Source organism: Mesocricetus auratus, unplaced genomic scaffold, assembly GCF_017639785.1.
Source record: "Mesocricetus auratus isolate SY011 unplaced genomic scaffold, BCM_Maur_2.0 Super-Scaffold_100010, whole genome shotgun sequence".
NCBI lineage: Eukaryota > Metazoa > Chordata > Mammalia > Rodentia > Cricetidae > Mesocricetus > Mesocricetus auratus.
In genome coordinates, this window is record NW_024429194.1 from 20724151 (window position 1) to 20738866 (window position 14716).

General features: G+C 50.5%; 1 protein-coding gene across 5 annotated transcripts in view; it reads right to left on the bottom strand.

The window, feature by feature from the left end:
• The window catches only part of Agap1 (ArfGAP with GTPase domain, ankyrin repeat and PH domain 1), a 452310-nt gene extending 444881 nt beyond the window's left edge, over positions 1-7429 (bottom strand). For 3 of the 5 annotated variants that reach the window (XM_040753061.1, XM_005082223.4, XM_005082222.4), the window contains exon 1: positions 6867-7413. In XM_040753061.1, the coding sequence (XP_040608995.1) occupies positions 6867-7029 (163 nt within the window). In that variant the 5' untranslated portion in view covers positions 7030-7413. Of the gene's footprint in view, positions 1-6866 lie in introns of all 5 variants that reach the window. The other 2 variants (XM_040753059.1, XM_040753060.1) reach the window with 2 other exon arrangements.
• Positions 7430-14716: the final 7287 nt, after the last annotated feature.

Below are 14716 nucleotides of genomic sequence, written 5' to 3' on the forward strand. Positions count from 1 at the left end.
AGAAATTTATCAAGCTTTTCCTTCCCCAACCTGCAAACAGTTAAGAAAATTGCATGCTGTTTTGATCCCATGAAGCTAATGATCTATAGATCCAAAAGTTGTTCAGCCTCAACTTCTATACTCTGGATACAGGTTTCACTGCTGCAGGAGGATAACTCAGTTCACACCCCCAAAGAGGCAAAAAGGACCTGTGCCGGGAGGAACTGGCTGTCCGACACCGCGTCCGGGGCATTCTTCAAGTACAGACACTGGCCCAGCAAAGCACTGAGTGAGCAAGGCCTGAGTTCTGGACAGGAGCTGAGCCAAGGGCAGCTGGCACATGGAGCAGGAAGGCCTTAACTCCAGTGAGGCCAGGCCAGTTGAGGGTAGCCCTGACCTGTACCAGGCCTCAAGGCATCTCCAAGAAGGAGCCATACCTAAGCCACCAGATTGTTAGGATTTCCAGGGCTGGATGAGCTTGAGATTTCAACGGGAAGCAGCACCTGGCCCACAGAGCAGTTCCAAAGAAGGTGGTGAAACTGCCACCTCTGATTAGACCTGAACGGTTACCAGCACCACAGACAGAGCCCAAGGAAAAGGAGACCCATCCATGACAGTAGGAAGAAACTTTTTTCCCTAAACATACACACCTGCCGTAACCAGACTAAACAAACTCTTACCAGGTTTGCTGTATTAAGCAACTCTATGGAGAACAAGACGCTTGCTTACTTGGTGCATCCTCAGGCCTGTCTCTTCCTGGGTCAAAGGTACCCATCTCAAAGACTCAGAGAAATGGCTGTGGGAATTACACATAGCACGGGCTCTCCAGTTCTACCTCATGCAAGGAGGTTTGGCCCAGGCAGCTCATCTCTCCCCAGCAACTTTTCTACACTTCCTGGGTTGCAAAGGTGTGTTGTGAAAGTTTTCCTCTAAGACGGAAACATCCCATCCTGTGGGTAAACTCTCTAAACAGGAAAGGGAACAACTCAAACTAGCTCCAGGAAGTCCCCGAAATTGACCAGACTCACCAGGCCCCTCCCTCCCAGAGTCAGCAATAAAAGCTCAGAGTCTCTCCAGAACAGCTGCCTGGAACAAACAGAAAGCAATGGAGCTGACTGGGAGAGGGTTAGACCAACTGAGTCACTCAGAAAGGACACTCCCAACCTGCTGAGCTGCCTGCAGGCTGTGCAGTGTGCTCCAGGTTCCCAGTCTTTGTGAACTTCCACCCATACTACAGTGGGCTTCGGAGACACAGCTATCTTTGAGTCGTCTCTGCTCCTGGAAGTAACCCCTCACCCATATTCCTGTAAGTAAACCCAATAACACTTATTGGTTCACCAAGCTAGACTCTGGTCCTATCTGTACTTCGGTCTGTCATGAGATCCATGTCTGGGGCGAGTGTGTTGTGTCTCCCCAGGAAAAGTTTTGTCACACAGCAGGGTGATAGCCATGTTTGTCTGAGGATTACCATAGGATGAACTGGCATAACAAGGTTAACTTAAATACTCAGGACCCCACTGGAAACAAATGTCCAACAACACAGTTGCATCATGGGACTGAGCAGACTCCCTGCCATCTTCCAAATGCGACCCCACTGGAAACAAATGTCCAACAACACAGTTGCATCATGGGACTGAGCAGACTCCCTGCCATCTTCCAAATGCTCGGGATTAGATGCTACCAAAGAGCCATCAAACTTTCACATACGCATGTACACTTAAGAGGACCACGGAAGGCTCATGCCCTCCCTGGCCTAGTCCTCCTGTGGGGGATCAAGGTAGAACATAGGTGTCTTCAGATCAGCCACCTAGTACGGGCAGCAGCATGGACACTGGTTGAGGAGGTGGGTGTGTCAACTGCAGAGAGTGGCTGAAGTTCCCAGCAGTGCCTGGTAAGCTGGGAAGCCTACTGCTGGGCTGAATGAACAAGGACTAGGCAAGTACATAGGCCCTGGCTCTGCTGCTGGCAAGCTGAATTACAGTGTGTGACTGCTAATAGAGGCTTTAGCCTTGAAAGAAAGACGAGCTTTACTTAACAAGAGAGGCAGTTGGCTGGTGCACTTCAACCCATCCACCCCAGACAGTCTTTGATGAGCCAGAGGGGAAGCTTACACAGGAGGCTCACTTCTGGGTGTGGGATGGTACATGCTACATCCCACAGCGGGCCATGCCCCTGCCGAACACCCCAGAAATATGCTGGGCTCAATGTGAAACTAATCATTAGTTTTCCTTATATTCCAGAGATTTGGTAATCAATAAGATTCTTGAGTAAGAAATAATGACTAAGGAAAACAGTTTTAAAAACAAACAAAAAACATGGTAACATTTTTAAACAAAGTTGAGGGTGGAAATCACATGTATCCCAGGCCTACAGACAGTATCCTCAACACACTGTTATTTGGAAATTTCAGTGGGCTCTTGCAACGAAATAAAATATATCTTGTCCATCTTCAAGAGATTTTTCCACTGAGGCCAAAATCAACTCGCTGTGACATGAGCAGCAGCCAAAACATCCTCCTCTTTGCCAAGGTCGTTCCTCACCCCAAGAGCAAAAATTCATGATGATGCCAGAAAACTGGGAGGTTTTAAACACACTATGACAGAGTCAAATGCTGGTGTGCAATGTCAAGACAGAAACCGCATCTTCAAAAGTCCTTCTAAGCTGAAAAGGGTTCCTGTTACAACAATCCAAAGGCCACAGATGGGGGAAAGGTCTGACTAGATAGCTTTGGAAATGACAGGTTTGGTTTTGTGAGGCAAGTGATTTTTTAAATATTTATGACGATATGCATATCCTTTCCTGAGAGATCCACAGTTTGCTGTCTCTCGTGCTCATTCCTAGTCACATATCTGGGTCGGCCTCTGACAGGGATGGGGTTTCACATCAGTTACTGTGGTGTGTGTCCAGCACCAGTCATGGTTTCTCCAAACTTAAGCCATCTTGTACTCTCAAGGCAATACCTTCCCTCCCAGCTCATCAGTGAAGACACAGGTATCCAAATTTGGTTTTGCCTAACCTTTTTTTTAAAGATTTATTTTACTCTGTGTGTGTGTGTGTGTGTGTGTGTGTGTGTGTGTGTGTGTGTGTGTGTCTGTCTGTCTGTCTGTCTGTCTGTCTGTCTCTATGTCTATGCCTGTGTCTGCATAATGCTGCAGAGGCCAAAAGAGGGTATCAGATCCCCTTGGAGCCGGAATTAAAGGCAGCAACCTGACAAAGGTACTGGAGACTGAACTTGGACCTTATGGAAGAACAGCAGTGCTCTTCACCACTGACCCATTTCTTCACCCCCCCCAAGTGAGATCAGTGAGAAACCACAGATACCCCTGAAACAGAGCCTCTTCACAGGCTACTACCATCACTCTTAGTTAACTTCTAGAATTTGATGGTAAGACCCTGTTGCTGAAGACACCATGTATTTGAGTCGTGGGATATGAAAAAAAAACCAAGCTGGTGTTGACCTTGGAGTTGCATCCTCACTGGTAAGTATTTGACAAATTCAGACAGCTGTCAATCCCACAAGCTACAGCAATGACTGGCCTGGCAAGATTCATCCACTGGCATATAGCAAGACATGCATTAGTGGCACAAATGCTATAGGAGTAACCAGCCACTTTCTGGTTGGATTTAAATCCTCTAAGAGATACACTATACGCCTGGCATTGTTAACTGGGCCAAAAACTTGTGACCAGCTAGGTTATAGGCCCTAGGGAAGAACCAAATACTATTATTCTGCTAAATGGCCACAGCAATAAACTGCTCCCTAAATTATTCTGTGTACCCATAGATTTGTGCATCTCTCAACCTTCATCAGAAAAGCTTCTTTTTGCAGTAGATGGACATTAATAGAGACCTGCAATTGATCAATATGCAGAGAATACAAGACTGGGAGTGCTCAACTCCAAATGGAACCTACCGCCCTATGGCCCTACCGCCCTACCGCCCTACTGCCCTACTGCCCTCCCTCCCTCCCCATAAGGCTCAGGAACCACTGCAGAAGAGGGGTCAGAAATACTGGAGTGGATGTCTGCAGAAAAACAGTACTTGCTGGACATTTCAGCACTGTCACATGAACAAACAGCAGCCGGAACAGCACGCAGAACACCAAGCCTGCCAAACTCCCGGCATGGATGGGGAAGGGTTCATGAAGCCCCACCCTAGCTGGAGAGCCTTCTGTCAGAAGAGTCCATTTTCTTCAGGATGTGGCCCCTAAAAAGCAATCCATGCTCCGCTGTTTGGTCCTGCACCCGTGCTCATACAGACAGCACTAAATGGACTCTGTTTTTAAAAAGAGTAAGAAAGCACATGAGGTTCTGAGGGGAAATGGGAAGTGATAGGGAGGTAGAGTTGTTGAAAACGTTACACACGTGTGTGATATTCTCAATTTAAAAAAAGGATGTTCTCTTCTTATTCGAGCACATCATGCTACCACAACTCAGCGACCCTCTCCCCTTGCCAAATATCAAGGGAGCAATGTAAGACCTGCCCATATCTTAACATTGCCATGGAAAGACCATTCCATTATAACAAATGAACAGGGAGCTAATTACAAGAGGCAGGGTGACGTCCTGAAAGAGTGGTGCTTTGAGAAGCCAGAGACTCGGGGCCTAAACGACCCCTTAGTTCAGAGGTGCCTTTGAATGTTCCCCCAAATGTTCAGGGGTCACCACCCTCCTGTACCTCCACCTCCTCATCTCTAAGACAGAGCCATTGTGAATATCAAACCATCTGTGCTCCAGTGCTCCACAAATGAGCAGTATGCCACTGGAGATAACGGCAGGAAGAACAGAGGCAGATACAGAAGCGTCTCCAGTCTCACTGAATTTACTACAGTCCTGGCATCGTACAGGCATTCCTGGTTCTAACCGAAATAATAGCATTATCAAAGTCTCCAGGAGCGTCCATCCATCCGTTTAAGTTTTACTGAGAATGACAAAGGTTATAGCCAAAAGAGAGGCTTGATAACATCAGCTATCAAAAAGAAAGAAAGGAAGGAAGGAAGGAAGGAAGGAAGGAAGGAAGGAAGGAAGGAAGGAAGGAAGAAAGAAAGATCACTATGGAAGAACAATTTAAAAAAGAAATGCAACCAGGTCCTCCTGCTACAAGTCCAAGGCCCCAGAGTGCAGCTTTAAGAACGGGAAATGAGTCACACCCAGCTGGAGGCCTTCCTCTCTTTCCCAGCAAGGAGCTCCAGTCAGGTGCACTCCATCCCTGGCACCAGCTTTCAGAGGGTTTCATCATACTTCTGTATATGCAGACAGAGAGCTCAGCAGAGTCATCGGAGAGAAACAGGAGCACCTTTCAGACTTTACTCTCAGAGAACCCATCCGCTACATCTCCTCAGCATCAACTGGGAGGTAAAGTATGTATCCCTCCTCAACACCGCAAGACACTCCACATCCCACAGAAGCCGTGGCTCTTGATGGGTCTGGAAGCATCTGAAATCACCACAGGCAGCCATGAGCACTCAGGGGCCCAGATGCATTGAGAGTCAGTCCTCAGAAGGACAGAACTTGCTGGGACCCTCTCCCTGGAATTATAATATATCCTGTGAATCTTCAGTCTCCCAGCCTGCCAGGGATGTGGTTCAAGTACATGTGGCTGCCAAATGCCAAGGGGATCAGCAACACAGCGTTCACCTTCTCCACCCAGGCAGCCAAGTTTTAAACCCAAACACTTCAGGGTTAGAAGTTCAGACCGCACAGGAGCCAAGCTTGGCTGGAGGCTGAGGCCTTCTGTGGAGGAGAAGAGGGCAGCACCTGCACCTGTCCTGAACACACTCCTGCTGGACTTGGAAGGCTCCCATGCTCCTCAACAGAGGGCTCACCAGCCTTTGGCAGGCACAGTACTGTACTAGGACAAGCCACCTGCAGGCCTTTCACTGTCACTGGCCAGCAGTAACTCGAGAGGACAGGCTGCTAATCCACCGGCTGGACTATGAGACCACACTGCCCACTTACATACCACCTGCTCCCCCAGGTAAGTGATGGCAGGCCCAGAGAAACAAAGCAAGGAAACAGTTCAGGCACCTCGCAGCAGAGAGAGGGGAGCCAATAGTGGTCCAAAGAGAACACAATCCAGGGCCAAGCAGCCAGCTCCATCCTCTCCTGCAGGGATGCTGCCCTGCTTGGTACTGGGGGTCAGGACAGTGTTCTGCACGCACAGGCTTACAGGCAGCAGAGTCATCCACTTTTCCTCCTCCTCTTGGGTGACCCCCAAGTGGCAGGTGTATCAGAGTGTCTGTCCCCTTTAGCAAGAGAATGTGGAGGTGTTCTGCCTCCCTAGAAGGGTCATAATTTGACCTAAGACTTTGGTTCAAAACGACCAACGTTTATACGAGGGCAGGCAGACCTGCACTGGGACATGGTGCTGCCTGGGTCCCATTGGTTCCCTACATGCTCCAAGTCCAAATATCTCTCCAGTATCCGAGAGCTGGGAAAAAGGACAGCCATGAAGCAACTGAACAGGCTGGCCAGCACAGCACCCCCAGCAGCAGCGCTTCTCAAAACACATCTTCAACGTCCATGCAAGACGCTCAGGCCAGGCCTGATAACCTGTCACGGATCGAGTGGCGCCATCCCAAGCAGCTGCCCCCAGGCGTCGGCTGGGCCGGGACGGGGCATGCGGGCGGCCCAGGACGCAGCGGCACCGTGCCACTTTCTCACAGGAGAGACTCTATTGTCCATTACCAAATGAACAGTGACGATCCATCTTCCCTGGCAGACTGGCTGCACCGCCGGCCTTGCGGGACAAGAGGCACCGCAGTGCTCTCTCGGCCGGGCAACCGCGTGTGTACACACGCACGCACACACGCGCGCACACACCCCGCCGCGCCAGGGGCGCCCGCTCCCCCGCGCTTTCCAGAAGCCCCGGGGCGGTCTGGCCCTCACCTTCGATGGCGATGACGTGCTCCCGGATCTGGTTCTGCAGCACCGGCTCCTCCACGCGCTCCAGCAGCTCGTAGATGGAGTAGATGTTGGGGTGGACCGACTCGAAGCGCTGGATCTCGGCCCGGATGGCAGCCGAGTTGGCCAGCTGCTGCTGGTAGTTCATGGTGCAGGCACGGCGCCCAGAGCCGCGCGCCCCCCGTCGCCGCCGCCCGGCGCCCCGGAGCCCACGGGCTACCGAGACCCGGGGCGCCGCAGCCCCCGGGGATCACGGAGCCGAGGAGGCGCAGAAAGAAAGGCGAGGGTGAGGCAGTAGAGGGGCTCAGTTCATGGCCGGGAAGCGCGTCCCGGGTCAGCGGCCCGTCCGGGGAGACCGCGGCGCCATGGAGCGCGACCGGCCGCGGAGGAGGCTCGCTCAGGCGCCTTCCCGCGCCGCAGCCGCCTGCAGACCTACGCGCCGGCCGGCCGAGCAGCCATTAAAGCGCAGGGAGCAGCGCGGCGCTATGAGCGCCGGGGCCGAGGCCCCCGAGCACTGGCCGCTCTGCTCCCGGGCGCACCGCTGCGGCTGAATCCGCGCGCTTGTGAGTGTCGCGCTACCGCGCACGCCGGGGCCCTCGGCTACCCTGTGCCGTCCACCGAGCCGGGACCGAGCCGTGGGCGCCTTGCCAGCCGCGGAGACCGCTTCGAGCGCCGCCCGCCGCTGCCCGGCCAGCCCCCTCCCTGGCACGCAGGGCCCTGGCCCACGTCGGCCCCGCCCCCGCCCGCGCTCACCGCCCTCCGGCCGCCGCTGCGTCCTCCGCGGCGCTTCCCAGCGCGCCGGATCCCGGGGAATTGCGCCAGACCCCGCCCCGCGCTGCCTCTGGGCTTGCTGGGACTTGTAGTCCGTCATGCCAGCCGGCCCGCGCGCGTGGGGTGCGCTCTGCGCTCGCGTCGCAGCGCGCTGGGCGGGCCCCGCGGGGTGCTCGGACGCCACTCTTGCGGCCCTATCTGCGAGCTATTCTTGACCTCTTTGGGCCTTCTCGGTTGTCCCCACTGCCCGGTGCCAGCCCCTGCGTCTCGGAACCGGGAAGGTGGCGTGCGAGCCTGTCCGCCCGCGCTTTTGTTTGCCACCAGAGCGATTGAGGAACCTCTGCGACTCCCGGGATCTGTCAACTTTTCTGCCTCCTTTTCTGAACCCAGCAGGAGAGTTGATTCCCTTCCTGTGGCAAACACCGGGTCCACGCTTCGACAATAAACTGAAGTTGAGGCTGAGATGGTAGCGGGACGGGATTCCACGCGGGACTTCTAGGCAGTCTTTCCCACAAAAACGTTGCACAACTGAGTTGTAACCTCCAAGCTGCAGCCCCCCGAGCGTCGCCTGTTCTGTCCTCGCCCCTTGCAGGCTCAACTCACACTAACCGCACTTTAGCTCAGCCCAACAGCCCAAGAAGCTGGACCGCACTGCAGCTGAGAGCTCATCCCAACGTTTCCAAGTGAATAAGATATTGTAGATTTCCAACGATCCAGAGCAAGCCCGAGGCCCCGAAGGTCCTGGGTCTGTGCACTATGGCTGGGTCCCTGTTTCGCCATCCAGAGGTGTTTCATAAATAACCACACATCCCTGATTCAAGTATCCTGTGCCTTAACCGGTTCAATCTCTTGAGTTTCTCTTTCGAGTTTCAGTATTTTTTTCAGGCAGGTGTACTGACCCTTTGGATAATTCAGCCTTCCTTGTCCCTGACACTGCAGAGGCCCTGGCTTGTTCTGTACCTTACCTCTGACTTTGCCCTTAGCAATAACACTAATAGAGATGCGGGCCTGTGACTTTATGTACTGTTAGCAATTTGTCCCTACCCCATCTTGAAACCCCAACACTGTGAGAAATCGTCCCATGCATGCCCTGCCCTACATCTAGCTTCTCAATCTCTTTTGGGGTTCTCTTTACTTCCCTAACCTTAAATACGGATGGCCCTGGGACGTGTCCTTAGGCCTATTTTACTTGTTTATGTCAGGGCTTTGAATATCTAGAAGAGCTTGATGCTAACTTCTATCTCAAACCCAGATCTCACCCCTGAGCACCAAACATGTTCACCTGTCCCACCCCTTCTCACCCAACACCACCTTAGGTTGAATGTAGCTTATCTCACGTTGGGAAGCCTGTAGTCTCAGCACTCTTGAGACCAAATCAGGATAATTGCTGTGAGTTCAAGGCCAACCCGGACTGCAGATGAGACCCTGCCATTAAAAAGAAATAAGTGGGACATCTTCCCCATGCCTGTGAAGCTCTTCCCGTGCCAGTGCAAGCCAATACAGATCTTTCTTCAGCAGTCTGAAAATTCAGTGTGGCCTTTTTTGCCTCCTGTCCTCTTCCATCCTAGAATGTCAGCTCAGCCTTTGAAGCTTCAGGCTTCTCACTTTCCGTCACCCTGTGAAGGGTTGACTACCCAGCCCCTGAATTACTGATGGAGAAATAACCTAGGGATCTGCCTCCTTCCTGTTTTCTTGCTGACCATTCTCAAGAAGGTAGGTAGTCCTGGTGAGCTTTGTAAGCCTAAGCTGTGGCTCTCCTCTGCTATAAAACCTCCTCCAATTTCACCCATCCTCTCTGGTTCCCAGAGCCCTCCTGGTTTGCACTATAACCAAGAGCTGAGCACAGTCTCACTTTCCTCCTCTTGTTTTTGTTTTGTTTTCATTTTGAGACTCACATAGCCCAGGGTGGCCTCCGACTTGCTCTATAGCCAGGTTGACCTATAGTTCTGATCCTCCTGCCTCCATCTCTCAAAATGCTAAGGTCATAGGTATGTACCACCAACACCTACCTACTTTATGCTGTGCTGGAGATCAAACCCAAGGCTTTGGGCAAGCAGTCCATATCTGAACTACATCTCCAGTGAGCATTCTCCTACTAAGCTTGTAAGTTGGCCTATCACAATCCCAGGGACACAAGACTTTGTTGTTCATAGCAACAGCAGTGGACAGACTAGTGATGGTTTTATGTAATCATATGCTGAATTCCAAGCCGCACAGACTTGCATCGGGGGCCAGGTGATACTGGGTGTAAGAGTCCATGTCCTTCAGACATGGTATAGATGGGTATAGATGGCCCATGTTAGAAGAGGAACTCTGGACTTCAGGACCTACCTCCTCTGGAGCTCAAGCCACTAGGGCACAGCTCCACAGACTCCAACAGAAGATATCCAAGATCAAGGTGTCAGCAAGCTTGGAGTCTCCTGCAGGCCCTCCTCAACTTGAAGATAAAAGTCTTCTCCTTGTGTCCTTCCCCAATGTCCTTTGTGTCCTCATTCTGATCTCTTCATTGAGTGACATCAGTCGTATTGAGTTGGGGCCCGCCCTATTGGCCTGATCTCTACTTAACTGCCTCTTTAAAGAATCACTCTTTCACTATGTCCATCCTGAGGTCATGGAGATTAGAGCCCCAACATAGCATCTGAGGGGAAACAATTCAGCCAGAAGAGAACCTCTCTCGCTAGACCACCCCTTGCTCCCTCCACCCCATCCTAGCATCACCAACCTCCTTCCTGTCCTCTGAGGACACCAGTTGTCACCAGCCAGGAGCATCTCCCCTCAAAACCTTCCCCAGACACATGCACCTCCTACATGGATTCGCTCTAAAGCCGCTCTCGCAGCAGACCTTCCCTGACACCTTGGAGGACGTGGCATCCCTGGTCATCAGGACTAGTGTGTCACCTCCTTGCAGGTAGAAAGAACACTGCTTTCTAAGAATGTGACACTGGGACCCTGGAGCTGTCTGATCAGTTCTAGAGGGACCACAATCCTGTTAATCTGCTTTGGGCTTTTGACCTTTGGAACTATGGGATCATCAACTTCTCCTATTTAATGTCAAATTTGTGCTAGTGTTTCCCAGCAGTAAAGGGCACCAGTACACTTGCCTAATTTTGGTCTTGCCACTTATTGTACCTAACTCACCACCCCTCACTTGCTTACCTCAGATGGAATGTCCCTGAGGACTTACGACTCCATCTTTTTTATTCTGTATCCCATCCTCAGCCCCCGGAACAGCGCCTGATCGAGAGCAGAAATGGCTTCCCCATTAAATGTCAGTTGCCATGAAGACTGGGACCACATGTCTCTTGGGCCTTTGCAGTGCCTAATGGATAGGGCTGCCATAAGAGTCCATTCATGTTCAGCACATAGTAGGAGCTGGATAATGATTGGTCCAGTTAAAATGAAAGCTTTCCTATCTGTATTACCCGGGAGTATTCATCAGGCTGATACTACTGATTCCTCTCCTGTAACACAGCCAAGCCTTGTGTTTGTTCTTCACATGATGGTCCTTCTAGATGTTTAACATTGTGAGTGCCAGTCCTGTGATGAGAATGGGCCAATCTCAAAATAGTCACCAGAAGTATCCAAAGTTGGGGCTTGTGGGACTGAAGAGATGGCTCAGTAATTAAGAGCACGTACTGGGCTAGGTGGTGGTAGCACACACCTTTAATCCCGTCACTCGAGAGACAGAGACAGGTGGATCTCTATGAGTTTGCGGCCAGCCTGGTCCACAAATTGAGTTCCAGGACAGCCAGGACTGTTACACAGAGAAACCCTGTCTCAAAAAAAAAAAAAGAAAGAAAGAAAGAGAAAAGAAAGAAAGAAAAGAAAAAAACCCATATACTGCTTTGCAGAAGACCCAAGCTCAGTTTCCAGCATCCACATCAGACAACCCACAACTACCAGTAACTCCTGATCTGTGGCCTCTGATGCCATCTTCTGACCTCTGTGGGCTCCTATACCCACAAACATACAAATTTAAAATAATAAAAATGAATCTGGAGCTGGGCGTTGGTGGCACACGCCTTTAATCCCAGCACTCGGGAGGCAAAGGCAGGTGGATCTCTGTGAGTTCGAGGCCAGCCTGGTCTACAAAGCGAGTTCCAGGACAGCTTCCAAGACAATACAGAGAAACCCTCTCTCGAAAAAACAAAAAAAATAAAATAAAATGAATCTGGAACTTAGAAAAGCAAGCAAGGAAGGCAGAGAATGGGTTGTTCTGGGTTACAGTTCAAGGGTACTGCCCATCGTAGCAGGGCAGACATGGCAACAGAAGTATGAGCCAGCTGTTCCCATTGAGTCCACAGGAAGTAGGGGACTAGTATCCAAGATGGATTTCTTCTTTTTATTCAGTCTGGGACCCCTGCCCATGGAATGGTGCTACCTACATGTAGGGTGGGCCTTCCTCCCTCAATCCAATCTAGAGAACCCCTCATAAGCATGCCCAGATGTTTGTCTACTGAGTGATTCTAGGTCCTATAGAGTTGACATACCTATGTTGTCCAAAGCTCAGTTGTGTGAATTGTTGCCTCTATAAGGACACCTTCATAGCCACACTTTAAACACCAAAATGTTCCCTTGAACACAGCTCCATAGCCCTTCCTCCTTTACTGCCTGTGAGGAGCATTTAAGAAATGCAGGCAGCCTCTTGTGTCTGGGGACTTTGCTGTGCTATATCCGCTTCCCTTTCCCTGCACTTGACCTGGTTTTGTTCAACTCCTTTCCACGCTCAGCTGCAGAGTGCTGAGACTCGTATTAGACTGTGTGTGGCCATCATGTGTGCCTGCCATAGGTCTCGATGCCCAGTCATGGGAAGTGTCTTATAAAGGTTCCTGGTGGCCCTGGGGGAGAGGTCACAAGAGGAGAGGCAGGAGGAAGGAGAGTCCAGAAATCATTTCTTCTCAGGATTTAACCCCTGTCTCATGAAACCACACCATAGGGGAGAGCAGAACTCTCTACAGGCCCAGAAGTTTAGTGTTGACCAAGACTGTGTATTGGTACCAGATGCCACAAAACTGACACCCACAATTTCAGAAGCACTACACTGAACATTTGATTTGCTCAGACTTCCTTCTGGACCAGCAGATGTAGTGTGTTTAGGTCTTGTCCCATGAAGCATTCCCCAGAGCCATGGGTCTCTGGAGCCTTTGTTTCCTTCACTAGAAGGAAACAGACAGATCACAGCAACCACAACATTCAGTTATTACAGCAGAAATTGTGGTGGTCAGCATCCTGATGACAACTGACAGAGGCAGGGTTTGAATCCAGAACCGGTTTACTCCATACTTTGATAAGAGGCCACAGAGAGCTGGCGGCAGTGTTTCTATAACATCTCCAGCCATGGTGCACACTGAAAGCTTTGCTGTGAAATATGTGAGTTTGGAAACATTGATGCTCAGAGTCTCACACTCTCTTTCTCTATCCATCTGTCTCTGCTTCCTTCCACTCTCTCTTATTCTGTCTCCAGCTTGCCCTTGGCCACCAGAAAGAGCATGTGTGAATACAAACCTCTCTAGATGCTTCTGGCTGCTAAACTCCAACTCTTTCAGTTGATACCCACATGCTGTGATAACAAACCATCCTGTCTATGTCTCCTGTGAAATCCTGACCCACAGAAACTCATAGATAATAAATGCTGATCAGAGGCTAGCATTGCTTTAGAACCCTTTAGATGCTGCAATAATCTGATCTATTTTTTTTTATTGTTGTTGTTGAGAAATGGCTAGCTCCTCCCATTTCCACCTCCCAAGTCCTGGGATTGTGCATATACACCATTTTATACATGGAATATGCTCTAAGTTTAGACATACTCACAGGGTACCCAGAATGCCATCAAATGCAGAATTGTGCTATGTGTGTGACTATACTTGCAAATGTGTGCTGTCTACTTCTCCCATTTATTGAGATTTGCATGTTGTAAAGGTCACTGGGATGTCTCCTCCCTTGACCTCTGCTTGTCATCTCCAGGCAGCCCTTGTTTGGAGGTCATGGCTTACCTGGAACCTCATTGCCAGATTTCTCTTGCTTTCCCAACTCAGTGACATAAACACAGGGCATGTCTGTAGGTCAGAAGCATGACGCAGCTCTCAAAGTACAATCAACATGTCTCGGGGCTGCAGGTCCTTTTGAAGGTCCAGTGGGATCTTGGCTTTTAGAGGCTGTGCAGGACCTTGACTTGTAGCCTTCCTCCATCTGTTTGCAAGCTAGTAACGGTGAGAAAAGTCTTCCTTACATAGCCACTCTGACTGCTTCCTCTCCTCCATCTCCGGCTTCTTTGGGACCCTTAGGAAGGGACTGACCCCAGGAGGATAATTCAGGCTCATCGCTCCACTTAAAGGTCACCAGAATTAGCACCTTTAATTCCACCTGCCTCCTAGACTCTCCTTTGCCACATAAGGTAACACAAGACCAGACTTCAGAGGTGCTGGGCTAGGATGTCTGTGGAGAATGGCCCACTATTCTGTCCATGTCACATTAACAAACTCTCGCCGGGCATTGGTGGTGCACGCCTTTAATCCCAGCACTCGGGAGGCAGAGGCAGGTGAATCCCTGTGAGTTCGAGACCAGCCTGGTCTACCTATCGAGTTCCAGGACAGGCTCCAAAACAATACAGAGAAACCCTGCCTCGGAAAAAAAACAAAAAACAAAAAACAAAAAACAAACAAACAAAAAAAAAACCAAACTCTCCAGTCTGTCTGTTACGGATCTCGGATTTATCGATCATAGCTGGAGTTGCACTCAAACTTGCAAAAACACACAACCAGAAAAATATTCCAAAGAAACACTGGCTGCCAGATTGGTCATAGAGCCAGTCACAGTCATCTCTGTGGGGTCGCTTCGGCTTTGTGTGACCTGATGGGTCAGCACCACTAACTTGTTCAGAATCTCACTCTGGGATCTTGTGTCCCATCCAAAGCTGGTAGGACCAGAAGCATAGGTGGGCATAATTAGTGTTTGATGGTTCTGTGTCACTCTCATTTTATTTTAGTTATTGTTATTGTGTATGTGCATGGAGTGGGGTGAGGGGCACATGTGAGCCATAATGCAAACATGCCACAGCCAGAGGG